Here is a 15395-nt window from a genome sequence, read left to right on the forward strand (position 1 = left end):
GGTAGTGGGTGTGCTGTTGGGGACTCGGGGCCTTGGATTTGTGTTCTTGAGTTCTTCTGTGGAAGGTGGAGAAGCCCCTTGGCATCACTGTGTCCCAGGGCTTTACCTTTGGCAGAAGCCAGTGACCCAACTGTTCCTGTTGTCTGAGGCTCTGGCCTCACATCCATCCTCTCTTGGCTTTAAGCCCTGAGCCTTGGAACTCTGGGAGTCCTCACTGCCCACCTTCCAGGCCCTGCCTGTGCCTGGATCTCCAGGCACATCTGACGTCTGTCTCCAGTGATGACACGTTGGAATGGTGTGGCTAAGGGTCCTGCTGCCTGGGGCAGGCAGGGTGCAGAGTGCAGCTTTCTCCTGTCTTCCTGGCACTGTGGGCCAGCCCTGCCTTGTCCCCCTATTGGATAATATCCTTGCCATGCCCTGGGCCAGCCTCCACGTCTCCTGCCATGCCTCCTGCCCTCCCACTCCTGCTGCCTTGGAGCAGGTGCTGGGTGCCTGAGTTCTTTGTCACATCACACTGGAGGCTTCAGTGAGCCTCTGTGGCCTGTCCTTGGTTATCTCTGTGTTGACTTGTCCTGATGGTGAGTGGGTACCAGGAAGGAAGTCTGCAGAGGAATTCCTAGTGTCACCCTTTTGCTGGCTTCTGTGTGATCACTTTAGCAGGGGCTCCATGGAGAGCCCCAGGGCTGTGGCCTGACTCTAGTGACATCCCAAGGATACTGAGGACAGACAACCTCTCCTGATGCACCCAAAGCTCCCTGGGAGTGCAGAGCCTGGCTCCAGCCACTCAGGGAACCTCCTTCTGTGGCAGTCCATCCTGCCTGGGTTGCCATCTTGGGAACTTTAGGAAGGAGTTTGGAATCAGGGAGGTGTGGGCTCTAGGACTCTTGTCATGATTGGCTGCTACCTACCGAGGTGGCAACTTTCTGTTTGGCCCTTTCTCTCTGGTGATTGGCTTGGGCTGGGCAGATGTGAGCACCCTAATGGATGGAGTCAGGGCCTCTGTACTGTGGTAGAGTCATAGCTGCAGACCTGCTGGGAAAATTTCTTTCTAGGGGACACTAGAAGGAGCTAGGACAATCTCATTGCTCTAGGCAATGTTTGCCCCTCACAGTTAGGCCAAGTGACAAACCAGAGTTGTTCCCTCCCCCCAGCCAATGGCTTTATTGGCCTTATTTTTTAATTTTTATTTTATTGTGTTTATAATTGTATTACCACTATGTATTACCTATATACGGGTATTTTGTCTGCCTGTATATGTATGTGCCTGGGGCCCTGGAGTGTCAGATTCCTAGGAACAGGAGTTCCAGATGGTTGTGAGCCACTGTGGGGGTGCTGGGAATCAGACACCCACAATGGACTGCCCCCCCCCACTGATCACTAAATGCGAAAATGTTGCAGGAGACTGCTTGTTCATTTTCCAGCTACCCAGACTCCCGAAATTATCACACAGAAACTGTATTATTTAAATCACTGCTTAGCCAATCACTCAAGCTTACTGCTAGCTAGCTTTTACATCTAGAATTAACCCATTTCCAGTATTTTATATTTTACCAAAAGATTCGTGGCCTACCGGCAAGGTTCCAACATATCTGTCTACAGCAGCAGCTCCATGGCTTCTCTTTGCTCTGCCTTCTTTCCCTCAGCATTCAGTTTAGTTTTCCCCGCCTAGCTCTACTCTTCCCTATCACAGGCCAAGCCAGCTTCTTTATTCATTAACCAATAAAAGCAAAACATAGACAGAAGGACTTCCCACACCAAGAAAATGCTTTACAGCTGAATTTTATGGAGGCATTTTATCAGTTGAGGCTCCTTCCTTTGAGGACTCTAGCTTGCGCCAGGTTGACAGGAGACTAGTCAGCACAAATGGTGAGCCTTTGTGTAGTCTGGACACTGGCCCTTGTCTTGTTGAGTGGTGAAGACGCTGTACGTTCTGCATGCTGATCTTAGACCTGTGGCTCTCAGGTGTTTCCCAGATTGTCTCTTCATCATGACAACCTTCGAGTTCAGAGCCCAGTGTGCGTTTTCTCTTAATCTCCTTGTCTAAACACCTGCTTCAAGGCCATAAATATTTGTATTATAGAAATTTGATATTTGATTTTAAAATTTGGTCTGAAGCCACTTAAATCAACTCTGTGTGTGGTATGAAGGACAGGACTGGCGGGACGGCCCATGCAGTGCAGTCAGCAGCTTTTATCTGTCCCTTGCAGGACACTGCTGTCACTGGAGGTGCCTGACAAAAAGCAACCCTGACGGCTTCCTTGAGCCCAAGTCATTTGGCCACCTCAGCCCCCTGGAACCTCCTGGAACCCCCAGGTAAGTGCAGCAGCCAGGCCCCAGGTGGGCCGCCTAAGTGTGGGTCCATGGGTTCTGAGATTGGGCCATGCTAAGGGAGCGACTGTGGTTGGAGTCCGTGCACCTGTCCAGCAGTGACTCAGGCTTCTTTTAGTACTAAGGGCTCCACAGTGAGGCCTTTGCCTAGTGATGGTGCTTGGGACAGACAGGGCTTGGCAGGTCCTGTGGGCTCCTGTGAGGAGCATCCTCTTGGGCCCACCGACAAGAGTGGTTTGCAGTCTATTCAGAGTGGTGGCGCCATCACTGCTGTCAAGTTCCAGAACATCCATCCCCTCTCCCCAGCCTCGAGCACCCAAAAATCCTCTTCCCTTGTGGATTGGCCCGTTTTGGAAATTCCCTGTTGCAGAGTCCCACACTGAGTGATGTCTTAGCTGTGATGAAACACCGTGACCACAGTGAGTTGGCGAGGGAAGGGTTTCTTTGGCTCACACTTCCCGCTAACAGTCCATTATCGAAGGAAGTCAGGACAGGAACCTGGAGGCAGGAGCTGGGGCAGAGGCCATGCTCACTGGCTTGCTCCTCAGGCTTGCTCAGCCTGCTTTCTTATAGAACCCAGGACTAGCCGACCAGGGATGGCACCTCCTACAGTGGGCTGGGTCTTCCCTATCAATCACTTGTCTACAGCTAGTCATTTTAATTGAGGCTCCCTGCTCTCCAGTGACTCAAGCTTGTATCAAGTGGATGTAAAACTAGTCACCGGGAGTGGCTTTGGTTTCTGGGTCTCTCACTGGAGCTGATCTTGAGGCCCCTCCACACTGTGTGTTTGAGTCTCAGTCTTGTTCAGGACTGTGTGCTGTCCAGTGTATGGCTGGGCCGCTCTTCCCTGTCATCTGTGCTGGCGGCTGTGTGGAGCATGATGTCACTCCGTAGACTTACGTTGGACTCTGGTTTGTGGGGGCAGTGGCTTTGCGCTGTGGTACTTTGGTAAGAATGACCCTCTTGTTCCCACCCCACCCCCGCTGTTCACTCAGATAAAGGGGGCAGGACTGCCAGGGAGGTCCTTCTGTCCCAGCATGTGGGCTCCTTGTGCTCAGGGGTGGCACACCTGGGGGAGCGAGAGAAGTGGGGCAGACAGTTCTCACCTTGCCTGGGCCCTGAGCAGCTGGAACCTATCAGGAAACCCACTTTCTCCTGTTGTGTGACTTCTGGAGTTGTGGGGCACCCCTACATGAATCTAGCCACACTCCTGAACCAGCTCAGGAAGTCATGGCAATCTCCCTGCTGGGGGCTGAACTTAGGGTGTGGAGCCTCTGGGAATCACCAGAGAGTTTGGGGTGTCACCAAGTGGCTAGACCTCCAGCAGCAGGGACCTTCAAGAGCAAGAGGGGTTGGAAAGGTACCCCACCCCCAACACCTGGGGCACCGGCGCCTTCAGTGCCACTGGGAGGAACACGCCCACCTCCTGTGCTCCTTTGTGCTTACGAAGGGTGATGACCAGGGATGGAGTCTGTGCTATCCTGGCCTCATGGTCCCTACCTGTTGCTGTGTGCCCAGGGGCTGTCACCACACTCTCAGGGTCCTTAGAGCCCAGTCCATATCTCTTTAGTCCTGCCTGAGGGACTCTGTCCTGGGCTCGAGTAAAGTGGGGCCGGTGGGCGCAGGTGACAGGTGACAGGACACAGCCTGGCCTGAAGCTCTGGTCTCGCTCGACACATGTCCCTGGATAATGGGGAGCAACTTCTGTAGGGTGGGGTGGCTCTCTGTGGACCACTTCCTCTGAGCTCTGGTTTAACTGGCAGGAGGTGGAGAGGGCGCTTTGTGGGCAGTAAGGAGCTGTTGCCACTAGGTGGAGCCAGGGCACTTGCTGTTTGGCAGCTGGCATGTTGTGGCTGGGTGTCCATCTATCACCATCCCCCACCCCACCCCGGACTCTGAGGCTAGTAGGTTCCAAGCTCACTAACCACAGCTCCCTGCTCTAGGCTACTAGGTTACTAGGTTACTAGCTCTGCCTAGCCCAGACTTCCCAGGACAAGTGGCACCTGGAGCACTGATTGTGCTGGACCCATCATGAGTGATGAACATATTTGTGTTCCGGGTCTTGGGATCCCCATCTCTGTGTGCACCACCACTAGCTTTTGTAGCTTGTAACTATAGGCGTGGCCACTGCCCCGTATGGGGATACTTAGATGATGCCCTAGTCCGTGGTGTGTCTGTGGTAGCAAGTGAGCTGTTCAGCAATGGCTGGCTCTTCTGGGGACCCTGGGCACTCCACTTGCCAGTTGGTCCAGCTTCTGGTGGCATTTGAGCCCTCGGCTCCCTGCCTCCCTTGTGATGACACTGCCCAGCTCTGGCTGATCCCTGGTTTTGTCCCTGCTCCCATCTTAAGAGTCCTTTTCTTTGTGTACTGTCCTAGCCGCAGGATTGGCTTCCTCTAGGAGTGACATCCTGTACCCCTAGTCCTGGTCCACACCTCGGTTGTGCTTTCACTATAGCCCGAGGGAACAACCGTAGCCCTGGGCCCTGCTGATTCTGTGCAACTGGGACCTTGGCAGGGAAATGTACCTGCTACTAAGCCTCGTACCCTGAGTTCAGTCCCCAGGTCACACATGGTGGAAGGAGACCACTGACTCCTGCACACACGTTTGCACAGCACTGCCTGCTGTGACCCCGCCCTGCCTCCCACCTTCATTCTGTGTGCTGCACTACCAGGATGCTCTGCACTGGTCCCACAGCCCTCAAGTCCCACGTCCATCCCAGTGCCCATACAGGGAGGGCCCTGGTGACGATGACAGCCTGGGCTTTGCTGGCCATAGAGGCCTTGAGCAAGAGTCAGGCAGGAGGGAGGATGGCTGGGTGCTGCCCCAGCCAAGGTGGACATGCTCCCTGAGGAGACACGTGCGAGAGGGGGATGGTGGGTGGGTGCGCTGAGTGTGGGGAGTCAGACCCTGGGGCCACCCTGTGGGCCGGGAGCCATGGAGGAGGAACCGTGGTGTCCTCATGTCCTCCAGAGGCACACTGCACAACCATTAAACACGGCCGGCCGAGGTGGACTGCCCTCAGGAGCTCAGTAGCTGGGCTCCATGCTCCTCCCACCTGCTCTCTTGAACACTGAGACTGCTGACTCCTAGGCTCCGAGGTTCCCGAGGACGTGGTGTTCCTTCTACACCATCTCCCCGGCTCTCACCTCTGCATGTGGGAGGGCTGTCAGGTGGACATGTGGATCCTGGACTCAGCATCTGGTGTAGGGCTGGTGGGGACAGTGGTGGCTCTGAGACCTGGGGTGCATTAGATCTCCAGCAGGATAGCTTCTAGTCTGTGCTAGGGCCCGTCCCTTGTGCCCTGGAGGACAGGGTCCGAAGGCCCCTCTTGCTAAACCATGTCCTGTCTCATGGTACTGTGTCTCTGAGGACTGTGTTGAGTAGACATAGACAGTAGAGTCCCAGGACACCCAGGTGATGCAGCTTCAGTACTCTCCAGAGCCCATCAGGGCAGTGGCTTTTGAGCGCTTGGTCACCAACCCCTTAATTCTGTGCACTCTATTCCTGGGCATGTGCTGCCACCTTGTGGCCATCCTGGGAAGTGCGTGGGAGTCTGGGCCGCAGGCTATGTGGTCTCCCAGTGAGGTCACTGACAGAGAAGACCAGCTGTGCTGCCTCCCTCCAGCATGGATGCCCCAGCATCTGACATCCCTTCTGTGCTGGCACATGGGTAGATCAGTGCTGGCCATGGCTTGAGCTGACTCAGATGGGTTGGTTTGCCCTCCTGGCCCAGGCCTTCTTGAATAGCTTGATGGGTTCCAGGCTGCAAACACTTAGGCACTGTGCACAAGAGAGACACTCTCAACTATCCCAGGGTGCTCTCATGTGTTCACAGGGCTCCTGGGTGGTTGCGGTGACCACAAAGCCACAATGTCCACATGGGAAGAAGGTCCCTGCTGACAACAGTGCTGGGTTCTGGTAGCCTCTGATTAGAGGATGCATTTGGTACCTGTCAGCTCTGGAGGGAGGTACCTGTACATTTAGTCAGCCGGTGCCACTTAGGCCCTCGGGCTGGTGTGAGTATGGAGTCTTGTGGCTTGCTGGCGTACCCAGCTGCCTGCTGTTGCCCTCCTGCAGGGGGTGTTTTTGTTGTCTCGAGGGGAGCATCGTGGTGGTGTTGGTGGGCTTTGGTAATGGCAGGGCTGTGCTGACCGCTCTTCTCCTCTCACAGGTGTGGTTCTGCAGTGGAGCAGCCATGGGGTCTGAGGACCACAGTGCCCAGAACCCCAGCTGCAAAATCATGACCTTCCGCCCCACCATGGACGAGTTCAGGGACTTCAACAGATACGTGGCCTACATCGAGTCGCAAGGTGCCCACCGCGCAGGCCTGGCCAAGGTGGGTCATGCCACTCCCGGGCTGCTTTGTCGTGCTGCTCCAGCTTCCTCCTCAGACTCACAGAGGCCCCGGTTCTGTGAGGGGGCCTGGGCCAAATCAGGGCACTTGTGTCCCTAGCCCCAGGGAGCAGCCTTGCCTGGGTGCTACGCCAGGCTAAGGGTAGGAGGGGACCTGATGCCTAGAAACAGTGGTGCCCGTAGACACCTCGAATTCCTGATTAAGTGGCAGTAATCCAGAACGAGTAGAGAGAGGTGTGTGTGTGTGTGTATGTGTGTGTGTGTGTGGTGTATGTGTGTGTGGGGTGTGTGAGGTGTGTGTGTGTGGTGTGTGTGTGGTATATGTGTGTGTGGTATATGTGTGTGGTGTGTATGTATGTGTATGGTGTATGTGTGTGTGTGTGTGGTGTGTGTGGGGTGTATGTGTGTGGGGTGTGTGTGTGGCGTGTGTGTGTGTTGGCATAAGGCCTTGCATAGCAGAGTATGCTTGACACCTACAGAAAGGTGTTGGGATCACCCTGGCATCTTTTTTTTTCTTTTTTTAAAAAAATGGTTGGGCAATGTGGCACATGGCTTTAATCCCAGCATGTAGAAGGCAGAGGCAGGTGGATCTCTGTGAGTTCAAGGCCAGCCTGGTCTACAGAGCAAGTTCCAGGACAACCAGGGCAACACAGAGAAATCCTGTATTGAAAAAAACAAAACAAACTGTGTGTGTGTGGGGGGGGTGCGCGCATGTGTGTGGTGCCTGTTGGTGCCAGAAGGGGGCGTGGACCCACAGCAGTCGGGAGCCTCCTGAATGGGGCGCTTGGGCTCTGAACGCTGAGCCAGCTCTCTGTTTCTCACTTCATTTCTGCTTTTCTTAGCACTGGGGTCCACCTGGGCCCCTCATGTGCAAGGTAAATGGCAGGCCTGCCTCAGGACTCCGTCTGAGACTGCCCAGGGCTCACTGACCCTCCCAGGTGCTAGGAGGGCAGGCCAGTGCCTCACACCTGGCTTTGCCCAGGTGACACCTGGAGCAGTTGCTGGTGGGCCACCATGGTTCTCTGGAGTCCAGCTAGCACTTTGGAGTGCCAGAGTCGGTCCAGAAATCGCACAGGTGTCAGGGGGCAATAGAACTCAATTCCCAGGCAGACTAAGGGGTTGTATAGGTAACTGTGCCACCAAACCTGAGGCCTGAGCTTAGTCCCCCAGGATCCACACACGAGGAGGAAAAGTGACTTCTGTGAGTGGTCCCTTGACTTCCACATGCGTGCACACACAAGATAAATAAGCCAGTTTAAAAAAAAAAGTGAAAAGGCTCAAACCTTTCTCAGGGAAGCAGTGCCCTCCGCGGCAGGCATGCCACCCCAGCTCTAGAGCTGCCAAGTACTGTCCCCTCCCGAAGTTCAGTTTCTCAGTGATGACCTGGTGGCTCTCATCCTTGCTGTACCTTGAAGCACTCAGTGACACACTCACATTGTTCCCTCCAATTGTGCTCAAACAGGCAAGTAGAATGGGCTAATGCCTTCTTCCTGCCCTGCCTCTCTGTGCCTGCACGTGCACGCCCATGTGCATATCTACATGTGTGCACCCATGTAGTATGTGCATGTGCAGTCAGAGCAGAGTACTGGGTGTCTTCCTTTTTCATTATTCTGTTCTGCCTGGGGACAGAGCCCCACTGAACTGGAAACTCACCAGTCTGACTAGGCTGGCCGTCAGGGAGCTGTCCCCACCTCTCTCCCTGTGCTGAGGTCACAGGTGTGCAATCCTTTACATGAGTCCTAGGGATTTGAACTCAGGTCCCCATGTTTGCAGAGTAAATGTCCTTACTCAGTGATGGTCTCTCTAGCCACACATGTGTGTCCACGCCTGTGCATGTGCCACCTGCAGATGTGCGTCTGTAACGGCGTAAACGAATGCAGACAGATTGTAAAAATATATACAGCTTTAATGGAGAAATAGACTTACCTGTGGGTGGAGGACACCATTTCTCAGCAGACACTCCTGTTCCCAGCCTCAGCTGGAGCCTGCCAACTTGAGACTCTTGAGACAGTTCTTCTGGTTGAGCTGCAGGTTTCTACCCTTTTCTTTTCCTCCATGATCACAGATTGGGTGATCATGGCCTACCTTGGTCCCCCTTCCCTGCCTGCAATACCCTTTCCACCAGAAAGGCTCTTGTGCATGGCCATCTTAGACTGTCCTCTTTGCTTCTGCTAAAGTCCCTGCAAATGAGACCGTGGCGTCTTTGATCTGCCACCTCCCACCATAGCCTTGTGCAACTGCAGCTTTCCTTCTGGCATTTCTAGCATTGAGAGAGTGTGCACGTGCACGTGCTCATCTACGGCCGTGGAGGACTGCCTGCGCTCCCTGGGTGGAGTTTGTGTGTGCACATGCGTGCTCATCTACGGCCGTGGAGGACTGCCTGTGCTCCCTGGGTGGAGTTTTTGGCCTCCTCTGCCTTCACCTTGTCCTTGTACCTTGTCAGTCTGCTCATCTTTGCATTCCACTGTTTTACCTGCCTGTCTGAATGGAGCCATCAAACTCGGTTGTGGCTGAGGTTCCCTGTGACCTTGGAGATCTATGTTACCCCATAGGAGAGAAACTTGGGGAGACCAAGTCCATTTGAGCCCTGGGCATATATGTACAGCACAGCACAGCATACACACCTCCTGCCTTCTGAGGGGCAGATGGACTCCAGGAACCACTGGTGCCATATACAAGCTGAGGCCAGGGGTTCATCAGTGTCAGTGTGTGTGTGTGTGTGTGTGTGTGTGTGTGTGTGTCTGAAGCCAGGCACTGGTGGCATATGTCTTTCATCCCAGCACTTGGGAGGCAGAGACAGGTGAATCTCTGTGAGTTTGAGGCCAGCCTAGTCTAGAAAGTAGGTTCCAGGACAGCCAAGGTTACACACACAGAGAAATCCTATCTTGAAAAACTGAGAGAGAGAGAGAGAGAGAGAGAGAGAGAGAGAGAGAGAGAGAGAATGAGTGTATATGAGTGGTGTATATGTGTGTAAGAACATGTGTATGTGTGTCCGTAAGTGAGTGTGTGTGTGCATGTGTACACATGTTTGTGCTGTGGGCTCTGCTGGCCACACAGCTGTCCCCACCACCTCCGTGGGATCTGTGGGCCTCAGGAGCTGAGATGGTACTTGCTATAGCCAGTGAGAGCCAGACTTACCCAAGGTGGGGAGTGCTCTTAGTATGTGTTGGGTGTTTAGGCCAGGACTTCCTGGCCACTTGGTAAGCACTGAGTGTGAGAGCCCTGGGGGTGCTGGCTTGGGGTCTCCTGGAGGTCAGGCTCCTTCCCATGGGGACCAGCAGGAATCTGAGGCTTGTCAGAATGGCTGCTGCCCAGTGCCCACTTTCACCTGTCGTCCCTCTGCCCACCCCCATCCTGCCACTGTGGACATGGAGTTGTCTGGTTCTCTGGGGGATGTCCTGGGTGCTGCAGCATTCTAAACAGTGTCTCCATCCACTGAGAGCAGGGTGCCCTCAGTGTGTGTCAGCCACAGGCATCCCTAGACGTGAGCCTGCAGCCCTCCCTGCATGCAGCATGGGAATGGGAGTGACTGCCTCTGTGCTTGTTCCTGGGGACAGCAGATGACTCGAGCCTTCTGAGCCTGTCAGCTTGGGGTCACCAGTCCTGTACCAGTGGTCAGAATGGAGAGGGAGGCTGTGAGGCTTGGCACAGCAACTCTGAGAGCCGCAGGCTTGTGCCCTCTGCTTCCCCACAAGAAGGGATGACACAGTTCTGACTCTGCCCATCTTTGGAGTGATAGTGCCACCTTCTTGTCCTCATCTGGCTCCTCCAAGTGTGGCCTCTGCCCTAGTTTGTGTCTCCAAGTGCCATTCCCCTATCTCAGTGCTGGGGGCTGGGTTGATGATCCCTTGTGCCTAGTTTCCTAAGAGCAGCCACTTGTCCCCTGGCATTGTGGCCATATCCGTCTGTGTGGAGTTCCTGGCCTCCAGCATCTGCTCCCTGTCTGGTTCTGACCTTGTCTCAGGCACTCCCTTGCAGCGTGCTGCTGTGTGCCCACTGGCGAAGCAGGCCTCAGGAGCCCCAACCCTGCCTGCCATCTCCACAACCAGGGGCATCCGTGCATGGCAGCAGTGACCAAGAACAGGTTCACGTATATGAGTGTCTCAGGGGGGCCCTTGTTGAGCCAACCCTGGAGTGCATTGGCTCTGTTTAGAACCACCATGTCATGCCCGACTCAGATCTGGCTTGAGCCCAGGCCTCCACCCCCCACCCCCGTGTTGGCTGCAGTGGGGCCCGGCTACCACCTTGGCTGCCATGACTGTCATGGTTGTGTGGTACTTGTGTGAGCGCTGGTCTGGAGCATTTAGATCTTTGGGGACCTGGAATCCCCTATCCTTTGGAGCTGCATCACCCGTATCCTTTTTGGCCCCACAGATCATCCCACCCAAGGAGTGGAAGCCACGGCAGACATATGACGACATCGATGATGTGGTCATCCCAGCACCCATACAGCAGGTGGTGACGGGGCAGTCGGGGCTTTTCACACAGTACAACATCCAGAAGAAGGCCATGACTGTGGGCGAATACCGCCGCCTGGCCAACAGTGAGAAGTATGTGGGCGCAAGCCATCTTCCCACTCCTCACCACTTCCTGGAGGCCCAACTTGGGCTCTAGGCCCTCACCCCATCCCTGTCTTCCCTCATCCCAGTGTGTGGCCTGAAGGTGGCCCTCCAGTGGAGGTCCCCATGATTCCTGCTCTGCACATCCTGAGATGTCCCCATGTTCTCTGCTCCAGCTGTCAGTGGAGGTCCCCATGTTCTCTGCTCCAGCTGCCCCTGGTTCCCGAATCTCCGTGCCCCTGCTTGCCATAGGCAGCCTTGGTTCTGAGGTGGCTAAAGGGTCTCAGACTGCCCAGAGCACAACCTGAGCTATTGTGCTATCCTCAGGTACTGCACCCCTCGCCATCAGGACTTTGACGACCTGGAACGAAAGTACTGGAAGAACCTGACCTTCGTCTCGCCCATCTATGGGGCTGATATCAGTGGCTCCCTATATGATGACGTAAGTGTCCATGGGCTTGGCTACCACGTGGGCTGTGGGGAAGGGAGGAGAGTGGACCACTCTGATTCCAGTGGCTCCCACCCACCTCCATGTTCTTGGACACTATTTGGCAGGACTGCACTGGCTTTTGGCCTAGACTGGTGTGCTGAACAGGAGGCTCCAGCCTGATTTGATCTCAGTGGTGGTGGGGACTACTTGGGCTCTGTCTCTTCTGACTCCTCTGTCGTCTTGTGTCCTTGAGGTTTAAGCCACCTCAGTGGAAGCTGCTGAGGTGTGGAGCTGGGAGCCCATGCCTTGGAACTGTGGTTCCTACCACAGGGCAGAGGCACGTTGGTGCTGGTATTTCACAGCATTCCTCTGGAAGGTTCTGTTGGTTGATGATTTGTGTGTATGTGCGTGCACACATAGGAGACCCGTGAATAATCTCAAATGTCTTCCTTAGACCCTGGCCCTGTCTACCTTGCAGTTTTAGGTGACAGGGTCTCACTGTGTAGACCAAGCTGGCTTCAACTGTAAGGAAATAAACTTTCCTCATGAGTACTGGGGTTATCTCCTCCACCTTGTTTTTTATTGTTGGGTTTTTAAAGTTTACTCATTTTTAACACTTGTGTGGGTGTTTCACCTGTGTGTGTATTTGATCCCCTGGAACTGGAATGCAGCTGGTGAGAGCCTCTGTGTGGGTTCTGCAGCCAGTGCTTTTAAGTGCTGAGCCATCTCCGCAGCCCCCCCACCCCCATCTTGGTTTCTGGGACAGGGTCTCACTGAACCTGGAGCTCACCTGCTAGACTAGATTGTCTAGCAAGTCGGGACTCCCCTGTGTCTGTCCAGAGCTGGGTTACAGGTGCACACTGTCGCATCCAGCTTTCTGCGCCGGTGCTCTTGGCTGGGCGCAGGGTCTCCCACTGAGCTGCTCCTCAGTGTTGGTTATTTGTTTGTTTTGTTTTTGAGTTGTGTGTGGTGTGAGTGTGTCTGTTCTTGTGTGTGTGTGTGTGCATGCAGGCACATGTGTGTCCGCGTCTGTGGTGTTGTAGATCTGAACTCAGGTCACCAGGCTTGGTGGCAGCACCTTCATACGAGCCCTCTCAGCGGCTATGACTGTCACTAAAGGCAGGCTGGCTCCGTACAGCTAGCATGCTCTGAGCTGCAGCTGCTGAAAGCCCAGGGTGCATTGGGCTCCAGTGCACCCACAGCGCTGTAGAGCCCTCACTTGCCACCCCAGAAAACAGATCTAGCCTCATGAACAGTCACCCCATCCCTTCCCAGACTGACACCAGGAGTCCACTTCTGTTTGGACATTTTCTGTTTTTAGTGTCCCACATTGCGGCCTCTTATGTCTTCTCTTAGTGTCCTCGGGGTCTGCGCATTGGTGTGTGGAGGGCCCACACAGCATGCCCCTGTCCATCAGGTGATAGACATGTGGGCTGTGGCGTGCTTGGGCTCCAGGAGGTGAGGCAGCTGTGGGTGCTGTCCATGTCCATGTGGTCAGGCCTTTGTTTCTCTGAGGTCCATATCTGGGGTGCCTCTGCTGGCTGAGCTGGCTGCCTCTTGATTCCTGCTTCCTGGCACTTGGTGCCACTCTGGGTTTGAGAGACACCACTGCATTGTGGTTCCTTTTTCCACGATGCTGAGTGTCCGGGGACTCACTGTTCTCTCTGTGCCTCTGTGGAGAAGTCTGTACTTAGACTTTTCATGCACATGGGGTGTGAGTTCGTCACCAGCAGGTCATCTGCACCCTGTCTGTCTCTGCTCTGTGAGCTGTCAGTCTGTCCAGTCTTCTTTCAGTACTGGGACCATCCGTGGGGCCCTTGCTCATGGTGAGCTGGCTCACAGTGTCATGGTCACACCTTTGTATCTTCTTTTTGGAGACAAGTCCACTGTGGCCTCAGCCTTCTGAGTGCCTGGGACTACAGGCTTGGTTGTGTTCTTTCCTGGCGGTGGCCTGACTCTGTAGAGTCCACATAATTCTTTTTTGCTTCTATTCTCGGTGCAATTTTAAGAACCTGTTGCTGGTTCCACAGACAAAGTTTGGCCTTGTGTCTTTCCTGAGACCTCAATGGCCTTGGTCTTTAGTCTGCTGCTCTACGATCTGCAGTCAGACCCAGGCCAGTGAGGAGAGCCCCCTGACCCAGATCAGCTGCTGGAGAGATGCTTGTATCACAGGGGATGGTCTGGATGCCGGGGGAATTCTAGGTCAGTATTGGTTATGTTTGTTTATTAAAAACAAAAGAATCACCCAGATGGTGGTGGCAACTGCCTTTAATCCCAGCACTTGGAGGTAGAGGCAGGTAGATTTCTGTACATTCAAGGCCAGCCTGCCTGATCTACAGAGTGAGTTTCAGGACAGTTAAAGCTACACAAAGAAACCCTGTCTCGAAAAACGAAAAGAAAATGAAAATTCTAGGGGAGAGATGGTTCAATGGTTAAGAGCACTGGCTGTTCTTCCAGAGGTTCTGAGTTCAATTCCCAGCAGCCACATGGTGGCTCACAACCGTCTGTCATGAGATCTGGTGCCCTCTTCTGGCCTGCAGACAGAAAGAACACTGTATATATAATAAATAAATAAATCTTTTTTTTTAAACATTTATTTATTTATTATGTATACAATATTCTGTCTGTATGTATGTAGGCCAGAAGAGGGCACCAGACCTCATTACAGATGGTTGTGAGCCACCATGTGGTTGCCGGGAATTGAACTCAGAACCTTTGGAAGAACAGGCAATGCTCTTAACCACTGAGCCATCTCTTCAGCCCCAAATTTTGTAGTTAGACTATTTTTTTAAATTATTTATTTATTTATTATGTATACAATATTCTGTCTGTGTGTATGCCTGCTGGCCAGAAGAGGGCACCAGACCCCATTACAGATGGTTGTGAGCCACCATGTGGTTGCTGGGAATTGAACTCATGACCTTTGGAAGAGCAGGCAATGATCTTAACCACTGAGCCATCTCCCCAGCCCCTAATAAATAAATCTTAAAAATAATAATAAAAAAGAACAGATGAGGTGAGAGGAGATGGTCAGATGGGGCAGAGTCCCAGCTGCCAAGCCTGACAACCTGAGTTTAATTCCCAGGGCATACATGGTAGAGAGAATGAAGTTATCCCCTGACTCCTCATGTCCTACACAAAATAAAATAACTGTAAACAAGACAAGGTTTCTCTGTGTAACAGCTCTGGCTGTCCTGGAACTCACTGTGCAGATCAGGCTAGCCTTGAATTTACAGAGAGCTGACTGCCTCTGCCTCCTGAGTACTGGGATTACAGATGTGTGCCACCACCGCCCAGCAACAAAAGTTCTTAAAATAGACATATTCTTTTTTAGATCAGTTTTAAGTCTATAGCAAAATGGAGCAGAAAACTCGCTTGAGGGCTGGGGAGACAGCTCCGTGGTTAGAATACTTCTGTTAGTCCTGAGGACTCAGGCTCGATTCCCAGTACCTACCTCAGGGTGACTCTAACTCCAGCTCGGGGATCTGGCCCCTGAGGACACTGCCCTGCATTCATACACAAGTAATCAAATAATTAAAGGAAGGGAGTCCTGCTTGAGAGCCTACAGTCCTCTCGCCTCCTTGCCCCAGCCGTGATGCTAAGCACTCCCTGCCTCCATTCTTGATCCTTATCCACAGTGTCTCAGGACTGCAGTCATGGCACAGCCTTTCCCATGACTTCTGTCCTGCAACCATGTGTGCTTAGAGCTCGTCCATGTCTTTC

General features: G+C 53.6%; 1 protein-coding gene across 3 annotated transcripts in view; it reads left to right on the top strand.

The window, feature by feature from the left end:
- Positions 1–15395, top strand: part of Kdm4b (lysine demethylase 4B) — an 80203-nt gene that overhangs the window by 13503 nt on the left and 51305 nt on the right. For all 3 annotated transcript variants that reach the window (XM_050125164.1, XM_050125165.1, XM_050125166.1), the window contains exons 2-5: positions 2208–2313; positions 6502–6666; positions 11058–11233; positions 11570–11684. In XM_050125164.1, the coding sequence (XP_049981121.1) occupies positions 6526–6666; positions 11058–11233; positions 11570–11684 (432 nt within the window). In that variant the 5' untranslated portion in view covers positions 2208–2313; positions 6502–6525. The remainder of the gene's footprint in view (positions 1–2207; positions 2314–6501; positions 6667–11057; positions 11234–11569; positions 11685–15395) is intronic.

This window comes from Alexandromys fortis, unplaced genomic scaffold (genome assembly GCF_014885135.2).
Source record: "Alexandromys fortis isolate MF-2015 unplaced genomic scaffold, M_Fortis_MF-2015_v1.1 scaffold_243, whole genome shotgun sequence".
In the NCBI taxonomy this organism is placed as follows: domain Eukaryota; kingdom Metazoa; phylum Chordata; class Mammalia; order Rodentia; family Cricetidae; genus Alexandromys; species Alexandromys fortis.